General features: G+C 48.4%; 1 protein-coding gene across 9 annotated transcripts in view; it reads right to left on the reverse strand.

Moving 5' to 3' along the window:
• Nucleotides 1-1101: 1101 nt before the first annotated feature.
• The window catches only part of CCDC30 (coiled-coil domain containing 30), a 75454-nt gene continuing 51737 nt past the window's right edge, over nucleotides 1102-24818 (reverse strand). For 8 of the 9 annotated variants that reach the window (XM_084821949.1, XM_084821946.1, XM_084821950.1 and 5 more), the window contains 9 exons: nucleotides 24271-24480; nucleotides 22749-22906; nucleotides 18271-18436; nucleotides 16201-16322; nucleotides 13591-13732; nucleotides 10615-10751; nucleotides 9039-9153; nucleotides 6607-6674; nucleotides 1102-4276 (listed from right to left, as the gene is read on the reverse strand). In XM_084821949.1, coding sequence (XP_084678075.1) covers nucleotides 4069-4276; nucleotides 6607-6674; nucleotides 9039-9153; nucleotides 10615-10751; nucleotides 13591-13732; nucleotides 16201-16322; nucleotides 18271-18436; nucleotides 22749-22906; nucleotides 24271-24480 — 1326 coding nt within the window. In that variant the 3' untranslated portion in view covers nucleotides 1102-4068. The remainder of the gene's footprint in view (nucleotides 4277-6606; nucleotides 6675-9038; nucleotides 9154-10614; nucleotides 10752-13590; nucleotides 13733-16200; nucleotides 16323-18270; nucleotides 18437-22748; nucleotides 22907-24270; nucleotides 24481-24818) is intronic. The other variant, XR_014786019.1, reaches the window with a different exon arrangement.

Below are 24818 nucleotides of genomic sequence, written 5' to 3' on the forward strand. Positions count from 1 at the left end.
CCGTGTAGGTGTGTGTCAACCCAAATACGCACGTGCACAGCAGCCTTTCATTCCGTTATGACTACAAAAGAACCCGAAGCTACAGAGCCTCTGAGCGCATGCAAAGTGCCATCCTCTGGGAGGCAGCTTTTGGAAAGGAGTGCCTTTGAGCGTGTGCAGAATGCCCCACTGAAGGCTGCTGGGCATTGTTTGGAAAGACGTCTTATACACTCCTCCGCCTCCACATTATTTTGTTCCGATGACTGCCTGAGAGGATGCAGCTGTGGTCTGTTGGTGATGATTCGGACTCCAAAGCATGCATGTCAGGAACAGGGCAAAATGCAGGGGGCGTGGATGCAATTGCGCGTGTCGCACTTGACACAGCTTTGGCATTAATGTTATTGCCTTGGCTCTTGCATTCTCTTCCTTCGTGCTTATGCGGCACTTTATTTTGCCATTGAGGCTGGCAAATTCCAGAGGAGCCGCTGTGTTAGCCCAATAGAACAAAGTCATAACAAGTCTCGTGGCACCTTAAAGACTAAGAGATTAATGTGGCATCAGCAATGTTAAGACTGCAGTCCCATGCACTAAACTATGCATAGGATCAAGTTATAAAACAGCAAAACATTGGAAAAAAACACACATATTTTCTTTTCCCCTCTCTGTTGTCTTCTCCACTGTCTAAATTAGGTTGTATGTACTTTGAAGATCAGGTCCTGTCTTTTCTTTTTTGCTTGTGAAGCATCATGTACTCCAAAAACTAGATATAAAAACCACAGGAACCCCCCATCTGAACTGTTTTTCACAATGTAACTAAAATGAACACTTCAAAATAGTAGTTGAGTGTGAAAAAGGGCTTAGGCGTTTGAACGGAATTCTCAGCCTGCTTGTGGGTTTTCTATGGGCAACCACATGAACAGAATGCTGGACTAGATGGACCTTTGGTCTGATCCAGCATGGCTCTTATATTCTCCTCACCAAGGTGTACAAATCTGTCATGCTAAAGGTGAAAATGAGTTACATGCATTCTAGGAAAACCTCCAATGCTTCTTTGGTTGGGATCTTGTTTCGCTCTCTCCAGAAGTATGTGGCCTCACACAAGAAAAGGTCAGTATACATTTCCCCCCTCTGGGTTCATTATATATTGTTTAATTTTCAATCCTGGTCTTTCAGTGGTCAAAGGTTTAAGAATTTACGGCAGCATGGGTACAACTGATAGATAAATCAGCATGAAATGTTTACTGAGCTGAAACATGGAACCTGAAGATTTACTTAAGAAAAAAATGTGCATATCTGTCTTCCTCCAATAAATATTGGGAGTATTGCCCAGCAGCGTGTGTTAATACCAACGATACAGAAACACGAAGACACTGAGAGCTACATCTCTACCTTGCTCAACAATGGACTAAAACCAACAATTTGGGAAGTGAGTTCAGCAGGCATTATGGACCAGCTTTAGTAAACTGGTCGTTCATTGATGAATTGCCACATTTTACAACTCGATCACCATGCTTACTATGATTTACGGCAGGGGTGGGACCCTCTTTCAGCCTGAGGGCCAAATTCAGTTTAGGAGATGCTCTTGGGGTGCTCAGATATTTTTGCTTCAAGCTCTTAGTGCCAGTCACTAAGCCTTAGGAGAGACATTCCAACCTTTTACAATGGGGGAAAAATGTGCAAAAACTGGAAAACCACCAAATGACCAGCAGCCAGGAAAAAGGGATCATGGCCATCTGGGGAAATCCAGAGGGCTGGATTGGGACTCTCAGAGGGCTGCAATTGGTCCCTGGGCCTGAGGCTGTCCACCCCTGATCTACGGTGTAGAATGCTGGTCAACAATACCAGGTCGTACTAAGAACAGCCCTGCTGGATCAGACCAAAGACCTATTTAATCCAGCATTCTGTTTCCATGCCTGTGGGGAACCACAAGCAGGACATGAGTGCAATAGCACCCTCCTGCTTGTGTTCCCCAGCAACTGGTACTGAGGCCTCCGGCCTCCGATATGCAGGTAATATATAGCCACCAGGGCTAGTAGCCTTTAATAGCCTTATCCTCGATGAATGTATCTAATTGCCCTTTGAAGCCTTCCGAGCAGGCAGCCAGCCATCCATGATGAAGAAATCGTTACGGAATGACCGATGTGTGAAGCTTCTCTTCGTGGGCATCTACAGAATATGCACAGGTGTACTGGATGTGATGCAGGGCACTTATGATGCCAAGCATGGAGGGGCTAGCCGCACCCACAGACAAGACAACAGGTGGACAACTTGCCTTACAGATTGGATCTGCAAGGATCAAAAGTGCCCTCCCAGTGGACCTAAGCAGGCTGGGCTGATTCATTAGGTCAAATAAAAGTTCAAAAACATATTCCTTGAAATCTATGATATGCAGCGTGCCTCTGTTCCACCCATTCTCCCTTGCTGTCCCTCGCTACCTAAAACCCCCTCCCAGATCACCTGTTGCCTCTTTCCCTTCATAGCCCTTCTCAAAACTCAGATTTTCCATAAACCCTTTGGTGTCACCCTGGTCTTTATCCACATCTGGAGCCAAGCTGAAAGTATTGCTAGCTGCAGTTGCTGCTGTTCAACGCCTTTTCCTGCTTTCCCTTCCCTTCTTTCCTCTCTCTTTCCCAGCTCCCTCATTTCTGACAGGCACAGTCCATATTATTTTTCCTTTTGCTGCTATACCATGAGGGATCAAATTCACAGACAGCACATTTAGGAATGCAGGAAGCTGCCTTATACCAGGCCAGACTACCTGTCCATCTAGCCCAGTATTGGCTACTCTGACTGGTGGTGGTCTCCAGGGTCTCAGGCAAAGAAGTGTCCCGTCACCTGCTCCCTGATCTTTTTAACTGGAGACACCTGGAATTGAACCTGGGACCACTGGCATGTGCTCTAGCATTTCAGTCTGATATAAAACGGATGTTGTGACCCAGTTTGTACGTAATGACAGCAAATCGTGGGTTAATCAATCAGTGATTAATTAATTAACCCACAATTTGTGCGTGTGCTGCCAGTATTTTGAATATGCAACCTCCAACCAGCCCAATCGTAGGTTGCATCGTGATGTGCAAACCCACACGTTATGTGTTATTCATGGGTTAAGCAACCCAAAGTTAACCTGCGATTAGTTGTTAGGTCAACTTTGGTTTGTGTAACCCATAAATAACCTATAGTGCCCAGGTTTGCACGTCACAAAGCAACCTACGATCCGTCCGATCAGAGGTTCCATATTCAAAACAGTGGCAGCACGCAGCACAGCAAATTGTGGGTGAATTAACCCATTTATTGCTGTTGCACATGAACAGGCTCTGTATGAACCCACTCTCCATGTTATGAGAAGGCATAGGACTCTGCCCCAGTGAATCCAAGATAAATGTCTTGAGATTTGGGGGTATGATGTGATCCCTCATTCATTTTGTGTTGAGATCATACAACAAGGCTGCAGAACCTCAGGCGCAGGGGCCAAACCCAGCCCTCCAAGGTTTCCCAGATGGGCATTGCCCTTCTCCTGACCCCAGACCCTTTCTCTTAACCACTGGTTATTTGGCAGTTTCCCAGCTTTTACGTGGGTTCTTCCCCATTCTAAAAGGTTGCAATGTCTCTCCTGAGGCTTAGTTACTGGCAGTAAAGGCTTGAAGCTAAACTATGCTGGTTTTTTGGCCCCAGCCCTGAGAGCATCTCTGAAATGGAATCTGTCCATTGGGCTGAAAGAGGTTTGGCCCCCCCGGCGTAGAAGATGGCAACATATCAAATTTGAGCCAAGGTTTTAGAGCCAGAGCAAGAGAAGCGCAAGCAGAGACTGGAGCTTTTGAGCCCCTCTTGGTCTAGAAAGTCAGTAGCAATAGCAGAGAACTTTGGGGAATATATTTTTTAAAATCCAGCACAAGATAAAGACTCATGACTACAACTGTACAAGTCAAAATTTAAAAAAGAACAGTAAGGTATTTCAAGGGCGTGGCTGTTTGTATATGACTAGAAGTCTCATAAAGCCGTCTGACAAATAGTCACAACTCCACCTTGCTGCAAAAGGAAGCCACATCCTAGGGCCTCTGTGTCGTTCTTCAAAATCCTTTCATTGCCCCGTTAGACATGATCACAGCAGAAGGGCTGACTCGGTTCCTCCTTGTGGAAGCCTGCAGTATCCCCCGGGGAAGCCACATTTAAGTAGCCAGTCTCCGATGGCTGGAAAGGCAACGGGGAGAGGAGAGACCTTTCGGCAGAGTCCTCAGCCTTGCCATCCTGGATGGCTTTCAGAAGGCCACAAGAGTCCGAAAGCCTCGTCGCCGAGAAGCTGAAAGAGAAATCATTGGCCGTGGGTGGGTCTCTCCAGCTCACCACCTCATCTCACACGTCCCCATTCCTCCGCACCCCACAGGAGAGCAGCCTGCTAAAGAGAGCGGCAGAGGTTTAAATTTAAGCCCAGAGCCAGTTCTCAGCACAGAAACACTGGAGGCAGCTATAGAAAAGGCAGTGTGCCTGAGCATGACCAGAGTGTATTTCTTAACCCACAGCTAGCCCCACATATCTGGAACAGAAAGAATGACTTCAGAACAGGCTTCTGCATGCTGAAATAAAGCACTGGTAAGCTCCCATCTCGCTCAGCATTGCCCACAGCAGAGGTGGGAAACCTCTTTCAGCCCCAGGGCCAAATGCCATTTCGGAGAAGCTCCTGGGGGCCGCATTCCAGTGGTGGGCAGGACCAAAGGCAAAAGGGGCGGAGTCAAAATACCAGCATATTTTAGTCTAAAGCTCTTTACTGCCAATAACTCAGCCTCCAAAGAGGCATTTCAACTGTTTAGAAGGGGGGGAGTGGCACAAAAGCTGGAAAACTACTGGAAGATCAGCGCTCAGGCAAAAGGGCCGGAATTGGTCCTGGACCTGAGGTTCTGCACCCCGATACAATGTACTTCCTGGGGTGAGCCATAGAAAAGAATGAAATGATGAAAACTGTGTTTAACAGCACTGGAGTGTTCTCAAAAGTGTTTCACGTGCATTTTTTAAAAAAAACTACATTTCTATCCAGGATTTTGCTCCAAGGAGCTGAGGGCAACACCACTGGAGCCTTTTCATTGTACCCTCACAACAACCTTGTGTGGTAGATTGTGCTAGGACAGCAAAAGTACTACATTGGGTCACGGTGAACCTTGCAACAGTCTTGTAAGGCAGGGGTGGGCAGAAAGTAGATCTCCAGATGTTTTGGACATCAACTCCCAGTATCCCTGGCCTTGGTCATGCCGACAGGGAAGCCATGTGGGGGGCCATAGCTCAGTGTGAGAGAGCACATGCTTTGCATGCAAAAGGTCCCAGGTTTGATCCCTGGCTTCTCCAGGTAGCTCTAGGAAAGAATCCAGCCTGAAACCCTGGAGAGCCGCTGCTGCCAGTCAGTGTCGACAATACTGGGCTTGATGGACAAATAGTCTGACTCAGTATAAGGCAGCTTCTTACGTTCTGGGAGCTGAAGTCCAAAACGTCTGGAGATCCACTTTCTTCTCACCCCGGCTCTAAGTTAGGTTAGTGTCAATATTCCCACACTGTAGATGTAAAGCTGAGACAGAGCGACAGCAGTCTGCCCAAGGCCACCTAGTAATCTCGTGTCCAAGGCTGGATTTGAACTCAGGACGCAGCAGCTCAAAGCGCATCCTCTTGGCAACTAAGTGCACTACGGTTGTACTCGTGCAGATGGACTTTGGAGCTAGACCTTCACGTGCAAACGTTAGAGCAGCCCTGTTGGATGAGACCAAAGGCCCATTTTGCCCAGCACCTTTTTTCCAACAGGGGTGATCCTGATGCTGCTGGGAAGCCCACAAGCTGAGTATGCAGCCCAAACACCTCCCATGTTGCCTGTCCTCAGCATCTGTTATTCAGAGGTAGACTACCTCGGAACATGAAGGTTCTGTTCTTGCTTTCATGATTAACAGCCATTGCCTGGGCTGTCCATCAGGAATGCATGTATGAAGAAACAAGAGCAAGCTTGCTGGATCAAGCCAAAAGCCCAGCTTCCTGCTTCCCACAGCGGCCAGAGAGACGGCTTCGGGAAGACCACATGGCGGGACATGAAGGCAAGAGTCCTTTCCCACTGTGGCTCACTGGTAACTGGCAGTCAGGACTATGGGCAAACATCAAGAGTAGGCATGGTTGGGCACCTGCCGAGGGCCCACACCCCAGCAGGGGCCCTCTGACAAGAGCCCGCTGGACATGCTCCTCCTCTCCCCCATTGCAACTGCTTCTTCCCCTGCCTTTCGCTCTGGCCCAGGCAACGGTGGTGGTGGTGGTGGTGAGGTGGAGGAGATGTCACGGCCTCCTTGCTCTCTGGCTGTCTGCCTGTCAAGCAAGCAAGTGGCAGCAATGATGAGAATGAGGACCAAGAGCAGCTGTTGACAATGGTGGTGAGAAGGTAGACTCACGGAGGGAGGGGACCCGTCAAAGGTGTCTTGCCCAAGGGACCTGGAGCCGACACTGGGCTGAGTTTCTCCATCCATTCGCTCAGTCCTACACTGAAGTCATTCTAAGCCCCTGACCCTTCTTCCTCGTCTAGCGCAGAGAAGCGAGTGCTTTCGTTCTGCGTACAGGCGATTGCTGCCTTGCAGCCCAGCCCACACATACAGCACCCTGGCACAGTACCTTACGTTGGGAAGAGGCAACATCTTGCTTTGCCGCTGGCATTCAGAGAAGCCGAGGCTCTTCAGTTCCTGCAGAAGGTTAACATGCACAGAGTGAGACGTTTTAAACGGAGCAGGATGTTGCCTGTAAAAGTGCTGGCTTTCTAAAATCAGGAGGAGTACCAAAGACGGAAAGAAAATGGGACTCTTGTGTTTGTATGTGTGGACTGGTTTGTTTCTTTCATTATCTGTTTTTATTCTTTTGCAACTGCTTTGGGATTTGGTTCAAATGAGAAGCAACGTATACATATTGACAATAATAATAATTATAATAATAATAATTATTGACAATAATAATAATAATCTCCCACAAAGATGGGAGATGCAGATGGGATAGATCAAATCATGGAGAAATTCGAACCACTTTCATGCCTGTTTCATAGAAGAGTAGGATTGGAAGGGGCCTACAAGACCATTGAGTCCAACCCCCAACAATTCATTTGTTGTGGCACTTTGGCATGGAACCCAGGCTGCTAGAAGTCCTGCGAAGGAACAAAGAATGCTCAGGACCCTCACAATGCTACACTTCCCAGGGTTCTTTGGCTGGAAGCATGGCTGTCCTGTCTGTGCTTCTATGCCTTCAGTATTTTGTCAGCATTCAACCCAAATCTGTGCATGTGCCCCTGCACATGGTATGTTCTAATTCAGATTCCCAAACATTTGTGCGCTTCGCAGTTTCACTCACAAACACAATGCCATTCTGGGGTTTGGAGTTTAGAAGCTGCACAAACCTATTGTAGATTTTGCTCACGGCGACACTGCATCATGGGCTTTGTGATCATAGAACTGCAGAAATGCTGCCAATTCATGCGCAGACCACTTCTGCGAGAGATGACAGGATGTGGTGATATTACAGGATAATGTTTGGTGCAAAAAAAAAAACCCTTATCACATATATACGTAATGCTCCCCCACCCAGCCGATCCAAATCTGTAGCACCTTTTCCAAACTGTCACCAGTGCCGCTGCTTACAGCGAGGAGGTGCATTCCATGGTGTCAGAACAAAGCTCCATCTACCTCCTGGGCAGAGCTCCAGAGAAACCATCACCACCAGACCTAGGACTAAGCTCTGCTCCCCATCCCAACTCCACCCATCATGTAGCACCTCTTGAATAAGCAGGCATTTAGCAAGTGGCTGCCTGCCCTTCAGACAGCTTTTTGGAGTGATTGGGTACGGTGTGATATGAGCGTTACAAAGACATTCTCATTTCCTTTGGCCTCTTTTATCTCCCAAACCATTTGATTTCCTTCGATTGTGAGACCAAGGGGTCAAAACAATTGACCATCTGACTATATTTGTATAGTTTTGTTACTGTTCGATCAAGGATATTGTAAGCTCCCTCGAGTGGGCATTTTGCCTAGACAGGTATGGGTATACATTTAAATAAAAATTAATAAATGTTTAGAAAAAATGCAGTAAGCTGTTCTATGGCCATGGGACCGAGCAGGATACAAAGTTAATCTATTAACCAATGCTCGCCAATATAAGCATGAAAGCAATAGATATGTCTTGGACCAGGGTGAACATTAAACTGCAATCCTCTACACACTTACTTGGGAGTAAATCCTACTGAACTAAATGGGGCTTTCAACTATAGCTCCATAAATTTGCATATAAGAAAAATTCAACAGTTTTTAAAAAGACACACACATACTCTTTTCACATGGGTTCCAATGGGACACACAACTTTTCACATGGGTTCCAATGGGACGTAACAAACTGGATCCAACTGATTATATCTTCATTGTTTTTAGATGATGCAAGTTTGTGTTGCAACAGGAATCACCTTAGGAAGAGCACTCCCCCTTCTCTCACTTGCTAGATGGAGATCCACAGGTTTTATAATTACTTGCATTTAAAACACAGGGACACCTTCTAGGTGACCTATTAACCTAATGGATAAAGGATGCAATCCTATTCATGTTTAGACAGAAAAAGTCCTACAACTCAAAGCATTCCCCAGCTAGCATTACTGGGGAATGCTTGGAGCTGTAGGACTTTTTCCTGTCTAAACATGCATAGGATTGCACCCTTAATGTTGTAGCCCTACTGCCAGAGTTTTCAGAGTGGGACTTGAAATTGCCCAAACAGCAATACTTGAACCAAATTCCTGGGGTTCTTTGAAGGGTTTTTCAAACATTTGTTGGCAAACAAAACACTGGCAGGGAAATTATGGCTGAGATGTGAGTGCAAATACACTCGGAGAAGGCAGAGGGAAGGAACAAAGGCTTGACAGACTGGCACTTGCCCCAAGATGGGCCATAAAGACATCCACTGAACGGGAGGTCTTGGCTCAGCTTGTATAACAGGAGAGCGTGTGTGTGCCAAGGCATGGCAGGTTGGGGGCCATGGAAAAGATTGCCACGGACGAGACTAAAGCAGGATTTTCTTACTTCCAAGCTGTGGCCGTGAATGCTCCTCAGTGCACGCTCCAGGATGCCAACCTGAGTGGTCAGCTGGAGGGTCCGTTCCTGGAGCTGCTTGTTTTCTTCGTCCAGAAACTGCACTCTGGAAAATTCCACAGAGAGAAAGAAGCATCAGTGCCAACACATGGAGTCCAGTATTGCTCATGCTGACTGGCAGAAGCTCTCCAGGGCTTCAAAGTGGGGGTTTCACAGCCCTACCTGGAAAGGCCAAGAACGGAGTCTGGGACCATCTGCATCCAAAGCAGGTGCTCTACCACTGAGCGACAGTCCTCGCCCATCAAACACCCGTCCAGCCTCCACACACAAAGCTGCCTTGTGCTGAGTCAGACCTTTGGACCATCTAGCCCAGTATTGCCCACACCGACTGGCAGCAGCGGCTCTCCAGGGATTCAGGGCTCCTTCACACTGAGCTTTTACGCCGCGATTGAGACTGCTCCTTCATGGAAGTCTGCGGGCTCTTCACATGACGCCGTGACCCTCCGGGGCGTCTCCTGCACTAAATGCCCTTTGCTCCGTTTTTAAATAGATTGGAGATAATGAGCTATCAAATTACCCCGTTGTGTTCTGCTTCAGTTTCCTCCGTGAAAAGAGGAAAAGTGACAAGAAGAGGAGCGAGATCAATGGAAGACTCAGATACAGGGAGAAGCAGGGGCAGGGAAAGGAAGCACATGTAAAGGGACTCAGTTGTGATCCTGCATTTCAAACGGAAGCAGAAAGCCCTGTTTTAAATGCAGGATTTTAGGCTGGTGCAGAGATGCCCTCAGACACAAATCTTTCCCAGGCCTATCAGGAGACGCCGGGGATTAAACCTGGGACCGTCTGCACCCACACCAGGTGCTTTGCCGCTGAAGGAGATCAAGGGCTGCTGTTACTGTTCCTTAACATAAATCTACCACCAGGGGTGGCCCAGGTACTCTAATCTAGAAGTGGAGACATAGCCCATTCTGGGTCTTATACCAGAGATAAGGATGGCTCTACATAAAGCAACCTTCCCCAATCTGGTGCCCTCCAGACGTGTTAGGACTACAACTCCCTTAATCCCCCAGCCAGTATGGCGTAGTGGCTAGAGTGTTGGGCTGGGAGCCGGGAGATCCGGGTTCTAGTCCCCACTCGGCCATGGAAGCTCACTGGGTGACTTTGGGCCAGTCACAGACTCTCAGCCCAACCTACCTCACAGGGTTGTTGTTGTGAGGATAAAATGGAGAGGAGGAGGATAATGTAAGCCGCCTTGGGTTCCTTGCAAGAGGAAAAAGGGCGGGATATAAATGAATGAATGATGGGAGTTGTAGTCCTCACACATCTGGATGTCAGGATAGGGAAGGCGAAAGATAAAATTAAAGGAAATAAAGGAAAAATAAGTATAAAAGTTGCACACCACCTTGGGTGCCTTCAGATATACACGTTTTACAAATGAATAAAAGAGGACCAATGTGGTTGGGCTTGCTTTTGTGGGGGAAGCCTGAACCCCACAGACTCCTCGTTGAACACGACAGAACTGTGGGTTTGTGATCCATTATAAAGGTGGGGGTGAAGCTGCTATTACCTGCTCTGGGTTGTGGAGAGGACCTGTTTGTTGCTCCGCTCGGCTTCTTCCACTTCGTGAAGGTGCTGCAGAAGCTTCCTTTTCTCTTGGAGCAAGCCTTCGTTCTCGCTGGTCACCCGTCTGATCAGCTCATGGTCCTGTGTGGAGGGGAGCCAGGCAGAAAAGGTCTACCACTGGAACTGGCTTCCATCATTCTACATTCTCCTCCTCTCCCCTGCCCCTCCAAATCCCCTCAGGATCGTATCCCCATCAAACCATTGTTGGGAGGCACAGCAAAAAAAAGGGCAGACTAAATGAAAAACTGCCTAGATACGGACCACACATACAAGGCTCACTTAGCAGCAAGCAAGACCCTGTCACAGAAGCCTTCTGGGATCATCCCTTCTAAGCAGCTCAGTGGTGGAGTACCTGCTTTGCATGCAGGAGATCCCAGGTTCAGTCCCCGGCATCTCCAGTTAAGGCAGGGTGGGCAACTTGTGGCCCTCCAGAGTTTTGGCCTACTACAATTCCCATCCTCTCTCACCATGGGCTGTGCTGGCTAGGGCTGGTGGGAGTTGTAGGCCAAAATATCCAGAGGGCCACCCCTGAGTTACAAGAATCCTGGGTAGCAGGTGCTGGGAAAGTCCCCGTCCAAATCCTTGAGGAGCTGCTGCTACATGAAGGAGACAACCCTGTGCTAGATGGCAAATAGCTGAAGAGGGCTATTTATTTATTCATTCATTCATTCATTCATTCATTGCATTTCTATCCCACCTTTTTTCCTCTTGCAAGGAACCCAAGGCAGCTTACATGATCCTCCTCTCCATTTTATCCTCACAACAACCCTGTGAAGTAGGTTGGGCTGAGAGCCTGTGACCGGCCAAAAGACACCCAGTGAACTTCCCTGGCCGGATCTCCCGGCTCCCAGTCCAACACTCTAGCCACTATGCCACGCTAGTGTAGTGGTCAGGACCCCCAGCTGAGGGATGGAGCACCTGCTCTACAAGCAGAAGGTCCCGGCATCTCTAATGAAAAGAATCTCAGGTGGCAGGATTAGACCTCTCCCTGCTTGAGACCTTGGAGAGCTGCTGCGTAGGCAGTGCTGGCCTCGATGGAGCGATGGTCTCACCCAGAAGAGGACACACCTATGTTCCATCTGCCTGTGCTGCTCCTTCCTCTTCTCTTGCCCTACTCCCTCCCCAGAAACTCTCATTCTGGAAAGCACAGCGGAGTCTCCGGCAGAACTGCCAGCCTGCTTTCTGATTCTGTTCAGGATAGATCCTTGAAAGACAATTCTGAACGGTTTCTTACAGCTTTCATGGAGGATGAGTCTCACAACGGCTGTATATCGTCCTGATGGAAAAAAGGCCAGCAAGGGGAGACGCAATAGAGGTGCACAAAAGTGTGCCTGGTGTGGAGAAGGTGGAGAGGGAGACATTTTTCTCCCTCACTCATATAGCTCAGTGTGATAGAGCACATGCTTGGCATGAAGAAGGCCCCAGGTTCAATCCCTGGCTTCTCCAGGTCGGGCAAGGGAAGAATCCTGCCCGAAACCCTCGAGAGCCAATGCCAGCCAGTGCCGACAATACTGGGCTAGATGGACCAATGGTCCAACTCATTCTAAGGCAGCTTCCTATGTTCCTAACCCAGTGGGGTCATCCCATGAAGCTGATGGGTGGGAGATCCAGGACAGATAAAAGGAAGGGCTTCTTCACACAGCGCAGAGTTAAACTGTGGAACTCTCTACCACAGGATGTAGTGATGGCCAGCAATCTGGATGGCTTTCAAAGGCAGTTAGCCAAATTTCTGAAGGAGAAGGCTATCGATGGCTACTAGTCCTGATGGCCCTATCTGCACCAGTTGCTGGGGAACATGGGCAAGCGGATGCCATTGCACTCATGTCCTGCTTGTGGGCTTCCCATTAGGGTATCTGGTTGGCCACCGTGTGAACAGAAGGCTGCCTTGGTAGGCCTATGGTTTGATCCAGCACAACTCTTCTTATGATACTCTAGGTCATTCCCCACCAACAGTTAGAACTTTCTTCTGTCTAAACATGCATAAGATGGCACCCTTAGGCAGCATTTTGTGGCCACGGAACATGCTCAGTTCTCACTGGGCTGTTTGGGGGCTTCTCTCCCGCCCTCCAATTAGGGATGCTTTCCCTAAAGATTTTTTGTACTTCTTCACATCCTGGGGTTCCCCCAAACCTGCTGACACCTCCTTCTTGGGTATGGACGGCGCTGCTTAGGCTACAAAGGGATCCACACTCAGAGGATGAGTCCACTGTTAGTATATAATGACACAGGTTGAAATGGCAAAAAAAAAAAAAGTATTTCAGGACCAGATACAGAAAACTGTCTCACTACCTGTGTGCCAGCAGGAGTCACCGCTGGCACAATGGGGCTTTTGCCATTCCAAAAATAACCCCGTAAACGAACAGAAACTCTGTCCCAATCCGGAAATGAGCATTTCTGCTCATTTCTGGCGTTATTTTTAGAACCGCAAAAGCTGGCGCACTCCCGCTAGTGCAAAAGAAACAGCAGGAACGCAGCGGCAGTATAGGATACTGCCCACTTAATTTTTGAAGCATCCATTATTTTGCAGTTCAAGACAATGTATTGATTATTATATTGTAATGTAAGATTTTTTTGTCTAGTATTTGGCTGACCAAGCTAAATGAAATCGATCCAGAATTAGTCATGCTTAGAGTAGAACCACTGAAATCAATGGGACGAATTAGCCATGACTAATTTTAAGCCCTATTGATTTCAGAGGACTCTCTCTAAGCATGGCTAAGTCTGGAAACAACCCCAATATACATATATATTTAATAATTTAATATGACTGAGTTTGGAGTTATAAAATATGCATTAGATATTTTGCTGGAAATATGATTCTTGGTAAACATTCAGTTAAAAACAATTCCACCTTCCCCAACCTGGTTCCCTCTGGATATGTTGGACTTCATCTCCCAGCACCTCGCAGCCAGGCTCTCACCTTTTCTGCCTGGCTCTTTGACAACTTGATCTCATTCTCAAGGTGTCTGATGCGCATGTCGCGCTGCTTCACTTCACAGACGAACGCCTCCTTCGCCCGCCGGAGCTTGGCCTTATGCCGGAGCTGCCGGTCGTTGTGCTTTCTGAGAAGACAGTCAGCCGACAAGATCTTCAGAAACAGCCCAACCACTGGAGGTAGGCAGCCAAGTCCACCTGCCAAGCACGTGCTGGATACGGCTGCTAAGCTGCAGCCCACAACCCCACAGTGGCTATTGCTTCAGAAGCAATAGCCACTCTGGGCCATCCAAAGGGGCCACCCCCACCACGCTTTCTTTAAAACAGCAACAAGAAGAAAGTATCAAGCTAAACCACGATGATGTCTAAAAACATGTCAAATTTCACTTGCAGCTGAAAAAGATAAATTATTTATGTATTTGTTTATTTATTGCATTTATATCCTGCCTTTTATATCCTTCCTCTTGCAAGGAACCCAAGGCGGCTTACATTATCCTCCTCCTCTCCGTTTTATCCTCACAACAACACCTTACAAACAAGGTGGTTTGTAACAGGCTGTATTTTTCATCCCAGCTAGAGATTGCTTTGTGGACTAATTTTTGCAAATTATGAACTTAAAAGACAAACAAATCTTGAATTGTTGCTTCCCTCCCCCCACTTGAATTGTTTCTTAGAGACAGAAAAAGCGTTTAGCATCCTTTCTTCCAAAAGCATATAGTTTTAAGGTTGGAATGGATCCAAGAGCTTGTTGCATTTATTTATTTATTGCATTTATTTATTTATTACATTTATATCCCGCCTTTTTTCCTCGTGCAAGGAACCCGAGGTGTCCCACGTGGTCCTCCTCCTCTCCATTTGATCCTCACAACAACCCTGTGAGGTAGCTTTGGATGAGAGCCAGTGAGTGGCCCAAAGTCACCAATGAGCTTCATGGCCCAGTGGGGACTAGAACCCAGATCTCTCGAGCCCCAGTCCAACACTCTCGCCACTACGTCACGCTGGCTCTCGAGAAGGCCCACATTGCTACAAACTGCCCCACCGAATTCTTACTTTCTTTCATCTGTTGTTAACAAGTTCTTCCTTAAAAGGGATGCTCAAAAACTGGCTCTTCACTCTTGGTGTTCAAAACAGTTTTGAAGACCTGTCTGTTCCAACTGTCTTTTAGTCGATGTGATTTTACTGAGCATGCTGCTGATTCACTGTTTTTTTCTGTGGTTTGAAATAATCGTTTGATGCTGGCTGTGTGATAGTTTAAAACGTTACTTATCTTTGGATTTTTCTCATTCTGGAAGTCCTAACGTTGTTATGTTGCAGCCTTCCGCAGCCTGGTGCCCTCCAGGTGGCCATGCTGACTGGGAATGATGGGGGTTGCAGACCAACACATCAGGGGGGGGCATGACGCTGGGGAAGGCTGAACTAGTGGTTAAACTAGACATTACAATGAGCAGGACACATTCACTGAGCTCTTGCATATCGCCTTCTGAACCTCCAGCAGGAGTTACCTGTGCTAGATCATTACAACGCCCCGTGCTTTTCTGCCCTCTGTTTAGGCAGATTGCAATGTGAAGCAAAGGTGGGAAAACAAACACATCATTAGAAAACACATCGCCTAAAAAAACGATATTGTAGAGCTGGAAAAAGTGCAGCAAAGGGCAACTAAAATGATCACAGGGCTGGAGCATCTCCCCTATGAGAGAAAGTTGCAACAGCTGGGATTGCTTAGCTTGGCAAAAAAGGAGGGCAAGGGAAGACAAGATATAGGTCTACAGAATTACACACCGTGTGGAGAATGTAGATAGGGAGACATTTTTCTCTCTCTCTCAAAATACTAGAACCCAGGGCCATCCCATGAAGCTGATGGGTGGAAGATTCAGGACAGATAAAAGGAAGGACTTCACACAGCACATAAACTATGGAATTCACTACCACAGGATGTAGGGATGGCCACCAATTTGGATGGCTTTAAAAGGGGGTTGGACAAATTCCTGGAGGAGAAGGCTATCAATGGCTACTAGTCCTGATGGCTATGTGCTACCTCCAGTACCAGAGGCAGTGAGCCTATGTACTCTAGTTGCTGGGGAACATGGGTGGGAGGGTGCTGTTGCAGTCATGTCCTGCTTGTGGGTTTCCCGTGGGCAGCTAGTTGGCCACTGTGTGAACAGAATGCTGGACTAGATGGACCCTTGGTCTGATCCAGCAGGGCTCTTCTTATGTTCTTATAAATAGGAGCTCTCAGTTCACGATATGCACTCCTGTCATTTCAGTTGCAAAGCCAGGAAGAAGCTGGGCTTGCACAACAGCTGGAGCATTTGCTGCATCATTCCCCGCCCAGAGTCCAGAGATGTCATGCTGCCCACCCTTCCCCACACATCTATTTTCTAAAGCTAAGGAGCTCACGGGCAATTTCATTATTTTAGATTTCTGGCCTGAGCCATTCCAAAAGACGCCAAGGGAAGCCGCATTGATTCTATCTACCTGCCTGCCTATCTAGCAGTCAAACGTGCAATGGATAACGAACCGCTTCATGCATGCCACTGGCTTCTGAGGAAGGATCGCCTCTCCTGCCCTTCATCACAACATTAGTGCTGCCAGTCACCTGATAGAAATGTCCACCTGCTTCAGGATGTGCCCGTACTCCTCATGGAGGGTTTCCTTCTCCTGTTGCAACGCCAACAGCTGCTCTGAGAGTTTCTGACTATACTTTTGGCAGCGAAGATGCTGAAAAAGGAGATTTGGGTTTCTCAGTCAGTTTTTGACCGAGCTCGGTCACAGGGGAGCTGCCTGGAATACAGGCGGCCAGGCAGCCAGCTATCACTGGTCAGAGTACACACAACGGCCATTCTGAAAGAATGATGCTGGTTTCCAGTTAGTTCCAGGCTGGTTGTGGCCTTGTATAGCTGGGAGCCAAAGTAATCCTAAGGACTGTCTGCCCCCCAGGGCTCATCCAAGAGGCATTGCTTAGGGCAGGGCTGAGCAGGAGGCAGATCCCCAGATGTTTTGGACTTCAACTCCCAGCATTCCTGACTGTCAGGTATGCTGGCAGGGCCTATTGGGAGCTGAAGTCCAAAACATCTGGGGATGTGCCTTCTGCCCACCCCTGGCTTAGGGTACACCTAACTTTGGGAGTCAGGCGGGTGGCTACAAGGAACCAGGTCTCCCCAGCAACCTATTCAAGACTGGAGACTACAAAGAACAGGTTGAAAAGTCTAAAAAGACAGGCAAATAAAGTGGTCTTTGCCTGGTACCAAAAATACATCACTCAGCTCCAGGCAAGCACCACTGTTTTGGAAGCCTGGTTAAAACAGCCTTCCCCAACCTGGTGCCCTCCAGATGTGTTGGACTACAACCGCCAGCATCCTCCTGGAGGGCACCAAGTTGGGGTTAAAAGGCTGGGTTAAAACATGAACCTTTAGAGCAGGGAAGGGCAACCTCTGTCCCGCCAGCCTACTCTGTGGCCTACCTGAAGAGGCCCAATCTGGACTGCAGAAGGCTGAGCTCCCTTAATTGGCCTCGCCTCCTGCCCTCCTAAGCCCCTCCCCTGAGGGCAAGTGGCGCAAAGGGGAGTAACTTTGTTATCTTTGATTCCACGCCCTGGGAGCTGCGCATGAAGAAGGAGCTTGACTGGGCTAGGAGTTGCAGGAGCCGGCCCCTGAAAGTCTCCGCTGAGTCGCTTCCTGCACCGCTCGCATCCCGATTGGGGAGGGAGCGGTGTGGGAAGGAGCAGCCCCTGCAAGTCCCTTTCTCCATGCAGAGAGAGGCATAGAGTTCCATGCCAGAGGAAAAAAGGGGTTGTCTTTAGAATGGGGCGGTGGCAGGTGATGTCATGGGAGGGGCTTTGGGGTGAGGCTTTGCTCCCTGGACGTCAACCAGCCCAGCAGCTTGGTCCAGAGGGTAACTGAGGCCCTTTAAAAGCCTTCGTGATCACTTTCCAGAGTTGCTTGGATGTTTCTTTTTCATTTTCAATTGTATTTACTAATTCCTCGACAATGTATCCACCATTCATTAGTAATTAACAATAAATAAACAATCCACTGCATTGATGGGTTTGTTGCGTTTTATAACAGTGAGCTGTTTTTCAGAAATTAGCTGGGTTTATGAGCAGGATACCTGTGTTTTGTTTTGTTTTTACATGAGAAAGAATAAAGTGGCATCAGTATTTATTTATGTCATTTACAAATCACATCGAGTACAATTTTTCCTAGCAGTCCAAAGCAGAAGACATTTGGCAAAATAAAGAGAAAATGCAGAAATCTCCACACTTTATACCGATTGCAGAATCCAGGTTTTCTTGGTGCAAAATGCTTATTTTTCTAAGGTGCAATGCTATGCATGTTTAGACAGGAAAAAAGGCGTACAACTCCCAGCATGCCCCAGCCAGCTGGGAGTTGTGAGCTTTTCCCCCCTATCTAAACATCATTGGATTGCATCTTTAATTTATTTTTTAAGTGCACACAGGGTGTCCAGTACCTTGCCTTATGGCACAATCCTATGCATGTTTAGACAGAAAAAAGTCTTACAGCTCCCAGCACTCCCCAGCCAGGAATTGTAGGACTTTTTCTGTTTAAACAAGCATAGGATTGTGCCCTTACTCACTTGTTCTCTCCACCTTACTTCTCCATTTCTAAAATGGGAGCAGTGACGTATACTACAGGGTTTCCTTGCTTACCTCATTAGAGAGTGTTTTCTTCTCTTCCTCCAAGACCCGCAACTGGGCCTCCTGCTGCTGACACTGGACCTGCAGCTCAGCAAACGTCCTGGCCAGCTGCGTCTCTTTCTCGCGAGAGTGTCTGAGCTGCTGCTGAAATTCTTCCATCTGCTGATCGAGGAGCTTCCTGGCAGGCAACATCACACCAGTAAGGAGAAAAATCTGGGGAGATGGTGGCTAACATGCTGCAGGAGAGACTACGAGGTTCATTACATGAGGCTCAAATCCCACATCCTTACAGGGGCTTTCTGCTTCTGGTTTCTTTGTGGGATTACACTAGGCTCCTTTAACATGAGGGACATGTGATTTGAATTGAAAACGTCCTTTCTCAGCAATGTTCTATAAGTTTCAAGATACAGCACCATCTAGTGGCTCTATTATAGCACAACGCCGTCATTACACATTGCCGATATCTCACATTAATGTTTGTTATCGGCTTACCTCCCATCTTTTAAAAAGCGGGATAAAGCTCAAAAAGCGCGGAAGACACTCTGGAGGTTGACGGTGTCAAGTTAAGGACCCACAAACTCCCGTGAGTGACCAGTCATGAACATACAGTAAATGCCTCATGTAGAAATGTTCTAAAATGTGGCTTGAATACTTAAGCTCCCATTTTGGATAAGGGTTGAACTGCAATGGGGGATGGTTTGGAAAACAAACAAACAAAAATGTCCTCCCATTTCTACCATTATTTGGCTTGCAAAAGAGGACACAGAAGTTTAGCCATTCAGAGTGAGGCCAGGAAGCACTGCCTTCATTCCAATTTGGCTTTGTGACATAATCATGTAGTCAGTTCCAATATGCTGGGTGATGTTGCGATACCATCACACTCCCTATGTGACTCAGGCTGGAATCACCTCAGGAAGAAGCCCTTGATTTGTTTTGTTTTTAAAAAGCTGAAGATTGGGGAAAGGATGAACTGTGAACAGGGGCAAACGACAGATGAAAAAGATAAGCAAGATGGGCGGTGTGTGTGTGTGTGTGAACTCCCACAAAAGTCTGCCTTTGTCCCTGCCCCCATTTTCTGTGGGCTAAACCTTGGCTGTATGGGGGATACACCCACCATGGCAATGTCAATTAGAGAGGGAAGGCTCATGACCCCTCCTTCCCTCTGCCAATATATTGGAAGCACCATCGCCCCAAGAGAGGAAGTAAGGATGCAGAAGGAGTCCCTCGTGGAGCGGGCACTTCAAGAGTCAGGTCCAGGGGTATGCCATAAGCATCACCATTGCCCACAAAGGAGATCCCAACCATGAACGCTGGGGCAACAGGGAGGGCAGCATTCCAGGAGGCAATATTAACGGCTGATTCGACAACGCAACATACCACAGCTGGAAGAGGATGCTTGCCAATTGTTCTGGGAGCTGCTCAAGAATATATATTGTACACACACACACACACACACACACAGGAAGCCTTGTTCAGGTCTCATCCTCCACGCAGTCATAATTGCGGGGAAGGAGAGAGCCATCACTCCATCCCAGCCAAGCCCACTACCAGGGTTGCAAATCACAGCGAGAGTCTATGCCAGGGGTAGGCAGCGTGGCACCCATGGGCGACCATGCACCCTCAGACACCTTTTTCGGCACCTGTGAAGATGCCCTCCCACTTAAACAACAGCAGCATTTCTTAGAGGGAGTTGGGATGGCTTCAAAGTAGGGATGTATGGACTGTATAAAATCCACTCGGTCTGTGTTTCGTGGATTGTCAGGTGCCTCTCGTTCTGTTGTCCGCCCACAGACAGATGCGAATATTTTTTTTATGTGAAAAATACGCAAATAATTGCGTGAATATTTACATAAGTATTTATGTAATTTACCTCAGTACGTAACATTTAGTTTATTGTTGACTGGAATGGGGGACGTTTCCTCAGCAGAAACGCACGTATTTTTCTACAGATTTATATGCGTAAATTTCAGGAAAGTAAAAAAATCATTCGGAAGTCCACGGACTCCGCATGGCCTGAGGGGGGCGCTCCACAGTAGGTTCCCCAGGTCGGATTCTTAGGAATCCAAGCTCATTTCAATCCGCCTCGAATTTCTCCAGTGGCCCTACTTCAAAGCAAAGCGATAGTCTCCAGCTGCTCCCGTCTTCACTTCCCATGAATGCCCCTAGGCCACACGAGGGGCTCAGACACCTTCTTAGGAAATGATGATGGCAGGTGACTGCAGGCGATGCTTTCATTTGCAGCGTACGCATTCTGCGGTGGTGCCCAGGCCAGTTTCTCAAATTGCCAGATGTGCCCACAGGCCCCTGGCCTACACATTTTAGTAGGCTTCCCCTTTACAGATATTCACCCAACGTTTGGATGGCTGAGGGCAGTGTGTGTGCGGGGGGGGGGGGGGGTAGCAGGCAGAACCCTGCTCTTTTCTCCCGATAACTTTCACTTGGAGCAGGGGTGTGGAATGCCTGCACCGGGGTCCCAATCCAGCCCTCTGGGCTTCCTCAGGCCACACCCCTTTCCCTCACCCTCCTTCCCCCCCAACCACCATTCAATTCCTGGTTTCCCAGCTTCGGTGCAGTGTCCCCCCTGTTCTAAAAGGTTGAAACGCCTCTCCTAAGGATTAGCTACTGCCACTAAGAGCTTGAAGCTCGAATATGCTGGCATTGTTTTGCATTTTGGCAAAACAATTTTGGCTCCGCCCACCACTGGGATGCAGGCCCCGGGAGCTTCTCTGCAGTGGAATTCAGCCCTCGGGCTGAAAGCAGCTCTGCGCCCCTGACTGGCATGATTCCCTTAGCCCCGACTTCACTTCAATGCCCAAACATACACAGACTAGAGGCTTCAGTCTCCAGCTTTTCATCCATGACTTCACAGGGTCATACAAATACAAATTCTCAGGGAAACTCTCCGTCTACCAGGAATGCCGCCAGGGGATCCCAATGGGATTTATGAGAGTTGCCCGCCGTTTGAAGGGGGAGGCGGTCTGGCTAGCTTCTCTTAAGGGCAGGGGGTCCCTCTCTTCTTGTGAGGCCTCCAAGCGCAGCTTCTCATGCAAGGCCCATCAGGTAGACCGTCTCAGTTATGCCCCGGCCTTCCCTCTCTTTGCTCTGCACCTGCGCCTGGCATCTATTAGGTCCTCCTCCTGTCTGCTGCCTCTCACGGGGTGGGGGGTGAGGAGGGACCCTCAAGCTCAGCCATCTGGACGTCTGTAACCTGAGAAGCAGGCCTGCTCATATCTGGACTAGCCTGGGAAAACACCTCCCTTTGTCTGATGGTTCTCCAGAATCTGAACTGCTATCCCACTCGCTGCACTCAGAAACACCTCTGACACTGACTTGGAGAAACAGGTTCGGGCTGAAAGAGGTTCTGCACCCCTGACCTGGAGGGCTACACACAATCCCGTGCGATTCCAGTCACGCTGGCCTTGCCCCTTCTGTCACAGCCTTGCTGGTTCGCCCCCCCGCCCCCGCCTTCCACAGCCTGGGGTTCAAAATCACGTGGGCAGCCCGCACGTATAGACCAGGGCTCCTGCTTCAGGCCTTTCCTCTCCAACACAGGGAAGGTGCCAGGGCCAAGCTGACAGCAACATGGCAGTGTGTGGGGCCAGCGAGCGCGGCCCCACTCTCCCCACTCACACAACTGGCACTGCATGAAGGTGAACCCCAAACGTCATGCCTCCCTCGGGCTCCTCCAAGGACGAAGGGGAAGCGCAGGCTCCAGACCGGGGGGAAGGGACCAGCGCAGAAGTAGCCTGGGCCCCCTCACCCCCAGTGGAGGAGCCATGCCCGGCTGCAGCCTCTCCAGAGGATTCGGAGGGCAAAGTTTGTTTGTTTGTTTGTTTATTTATTTATTGCATTTATATCCTGCCTTTTTTCCTCTTGCAAGGAATCCAAGGCAGCTTACATTATCCTCCTCCTCTCCATTTTCTCCTCACAACAACAACCCTGTGAGGTAGGTTGGGCTGAGAGTATGTGACTGGCCCAAAGTCACCCAGTGAGCTTCCATGGCTGAGTGGGGACTAGAACCCATGTCAAAGAGCAACGAAGGTGAGCCTCTGTCCATTTAAGGCAAAGAGGCTCCCAGATGCCACAGGACTGATGGCCAGCAGCTGCTCCAGGACGCTGCCATTAAAAGCGGAAGCAGGCAGGGACAAAGCTGCTGGAGAACAACATCGTTTCCACGTGCCGAATCTTGTCGGCCCGCCTCGACCCTGAACCTGAACCTCAGCCTTGCTCCTGAATCCCTGTGTTGAGACCTTGGACTGGAAAAAGGACCTTTCCCTGCCACGCCATCTTGGATTTGTCGAACTTGTAAAGCCCCCCGCTCTAGCCTCCTCCTTTCCTAGCCTTGGACAGGTTTACGAACCAGCTTATCAGGCAGTGAGTTATTGCTGCTGTTTGTCAGCGGCAAGGACTGACACCAAATAGGGCTACGCACATCATTATTCAGCTTTGTGGAAGGGAAACTAAGGCACGGGCACAGGGATTTGTGCTACCTTTTCCGCTGTTCCTCTTGAAACTGCCGCTGGGCTTTCATTTCATTTTCTCTGGCCTCCTTCACTTCCTCCTCCAGTTGCTTTCTCCCCACGACGTGGGTCTCAGAGAGCCGCACGCGGTGGTGAGATTCCTTCAGCTTCTGCTGCAGCTCTACAATCTGGGAGGAGGAGGAAGAAGAATGAAATAACAGGTGAAAGGCTTCGACTGGACCAGAGAGGTAACACTTAAAAAAGGGGGAACTGCAAAGAGAAGACGTTCCAAAAGGGGCAGAAAGGTCCTTGTAGCTCTCCAAGGCTGCTTCCGCACTCAGGCCCTTTGGCGCTGCTGAGGCATGGCTTTTCTGAAATCAGCTGGAAACAGAAGGGTGACAGCAGTTCTATGCGACACGTAAAATAGTGCTTTATTATCTGGCAATGCCCAACCCAGTGGCCAAGAAATGTCTATGAAGTTCCTGTAAAAACAAGTTTACTCAGAAGTAAGTGCTGCTCAGCAAAAGTCCCCTGCAACTTTTAAAATAACAGCTCCCTTCTTGTGGCTTCCGCTCAGTGGAGGCCGACAGCTCCGATTTCAGTGGGGCTGTGAATCCCTTCTGGGTTTCAGTCAGAACCAGACAGAACGCTAAGGAAGCTATCCAAGGTGCTGAATCATATCCCCAAAATGGGTTCAGCACCTTGGCTAGCTCCTTCAGAGTTTTGGCTGGTTTTGACTGAAACTTGGAATGGATTCAAGAACCCCACTGAAATTGGAGCTACCAGCCTCCGCTGCTGCTTCTAATTTCTTCCTGTTTGGAACATGTGATATCCAGTGCACCTTAGTCAGTTCCTGATTCTGGGGGTGGGTGGCATGCAGGTGGGGGAGGATTTAATTACAGGCTTCCTCTCACTATTTTTCTTTCCTTAATAGAGGAGTAGTACTATAAAAATCATTCTAAAAAGAAAAAGAAAAAACGAGAGAAAATCAGTAATTAAAGCCCATCCCTCCACAGTAACAGAAACTGACTAATTACGCAGCAATTTGTCACTGATGCCATAGCTGCCTGAACAGGAAGCAATAAAGGGACAGAACCTGCAAGGTGGAAACTTCAGATTAAAGGCACAGTAGCCCTGAAAAGCATCAATAGCTGGCCAGGCTAGCAGTGCAACTGCAGGTTGTTGGTGTTTGCTTTGTTTTATTTTGTTTAATCGCTGCAAAATAGCTATTAAAAAAGACAAAAGAAAACACTGTACAGTGGCAGGTCTAGATTTGCTGCAGAAAATGAGAAAAAAATGATAGTTGTAGACTAAATGGATAGTGTAGAAGCGACCCATGACTTATTTTTAAAAGACTGGTCAAAACAGAAAAAAGAGGCTCGTCTGTAACCAAGTAATATTGTCATCAAACCGTTCTCTGTGAACACCAGAGTTTCATCCACAACCGATCTGCTCCTAGAAATACCCCATAATCCAGCTGCTCTCTAAAACAGCATACTGCTCCTGCAATTGCAGGATGGCTTGCGGTCGCAAGCACAGCTTGGCCACTGACCGTTTTCTCGGCTTCGGTCCCTCTGGCTTTCTCCTGGGCGAGTTTCTCTTGCAAGCTACTTTGCTGTTTCGTTGCCTGGGACTGTTTGAGCAGCTGCAGCTCCAGTTCCTTGACCTTCTGGTGACTGAGCTCCCATTGTGAGGTGAGAGAGGAACACGCTTTGGAGGAGTCAGAAAGCTTCAGCTGCGCTTGCCTCAGTTCAGCTTTGATCTAAAGGAAAAGTCAGGTTACATTTTTAGCAAGCACAAGGCTGCCTCCAGCCTCTCGTTTCTGTGGGCTTTCCTGCCTAGGTCGACAATGACAAGTTCTTCCCTATTCCTGGTTAAACACAATGCTGGGAAACCAAGACCAGGTGCCGCTTCTAGACAGAGGAAACTACCGTTCCATTCCAGCTGCCTTAGGAGCACCGTATTAGCCGAGGTGAAGCAAACAACCTGAGAAGCAAACAGGAGCTCTGCTGTCTTTCTTGAACTGTTGTTGCCTCGGGCTTGCCACCCCAGGCTGAGCAACTTGAAAGATGGATTAGCTCTACGACCTCACTGCCTCCA

This window comes from Heloderma suspectum, chromosome 15 (genome assembly GCF_057233095.1).
Source record: "Heloderma suspectum isolate Gila_16-S chromosome 15, 16-S_ref, whole genome shotgun sequence".
In the NCBI taxonomy this organism is placed as follows: domain Eukaryota; kingdom Metazoa; phylum Chordata; class Lepidosauria; order Squamata; family Helodermatidae; genus Heloderma; species Heloderma suspectum.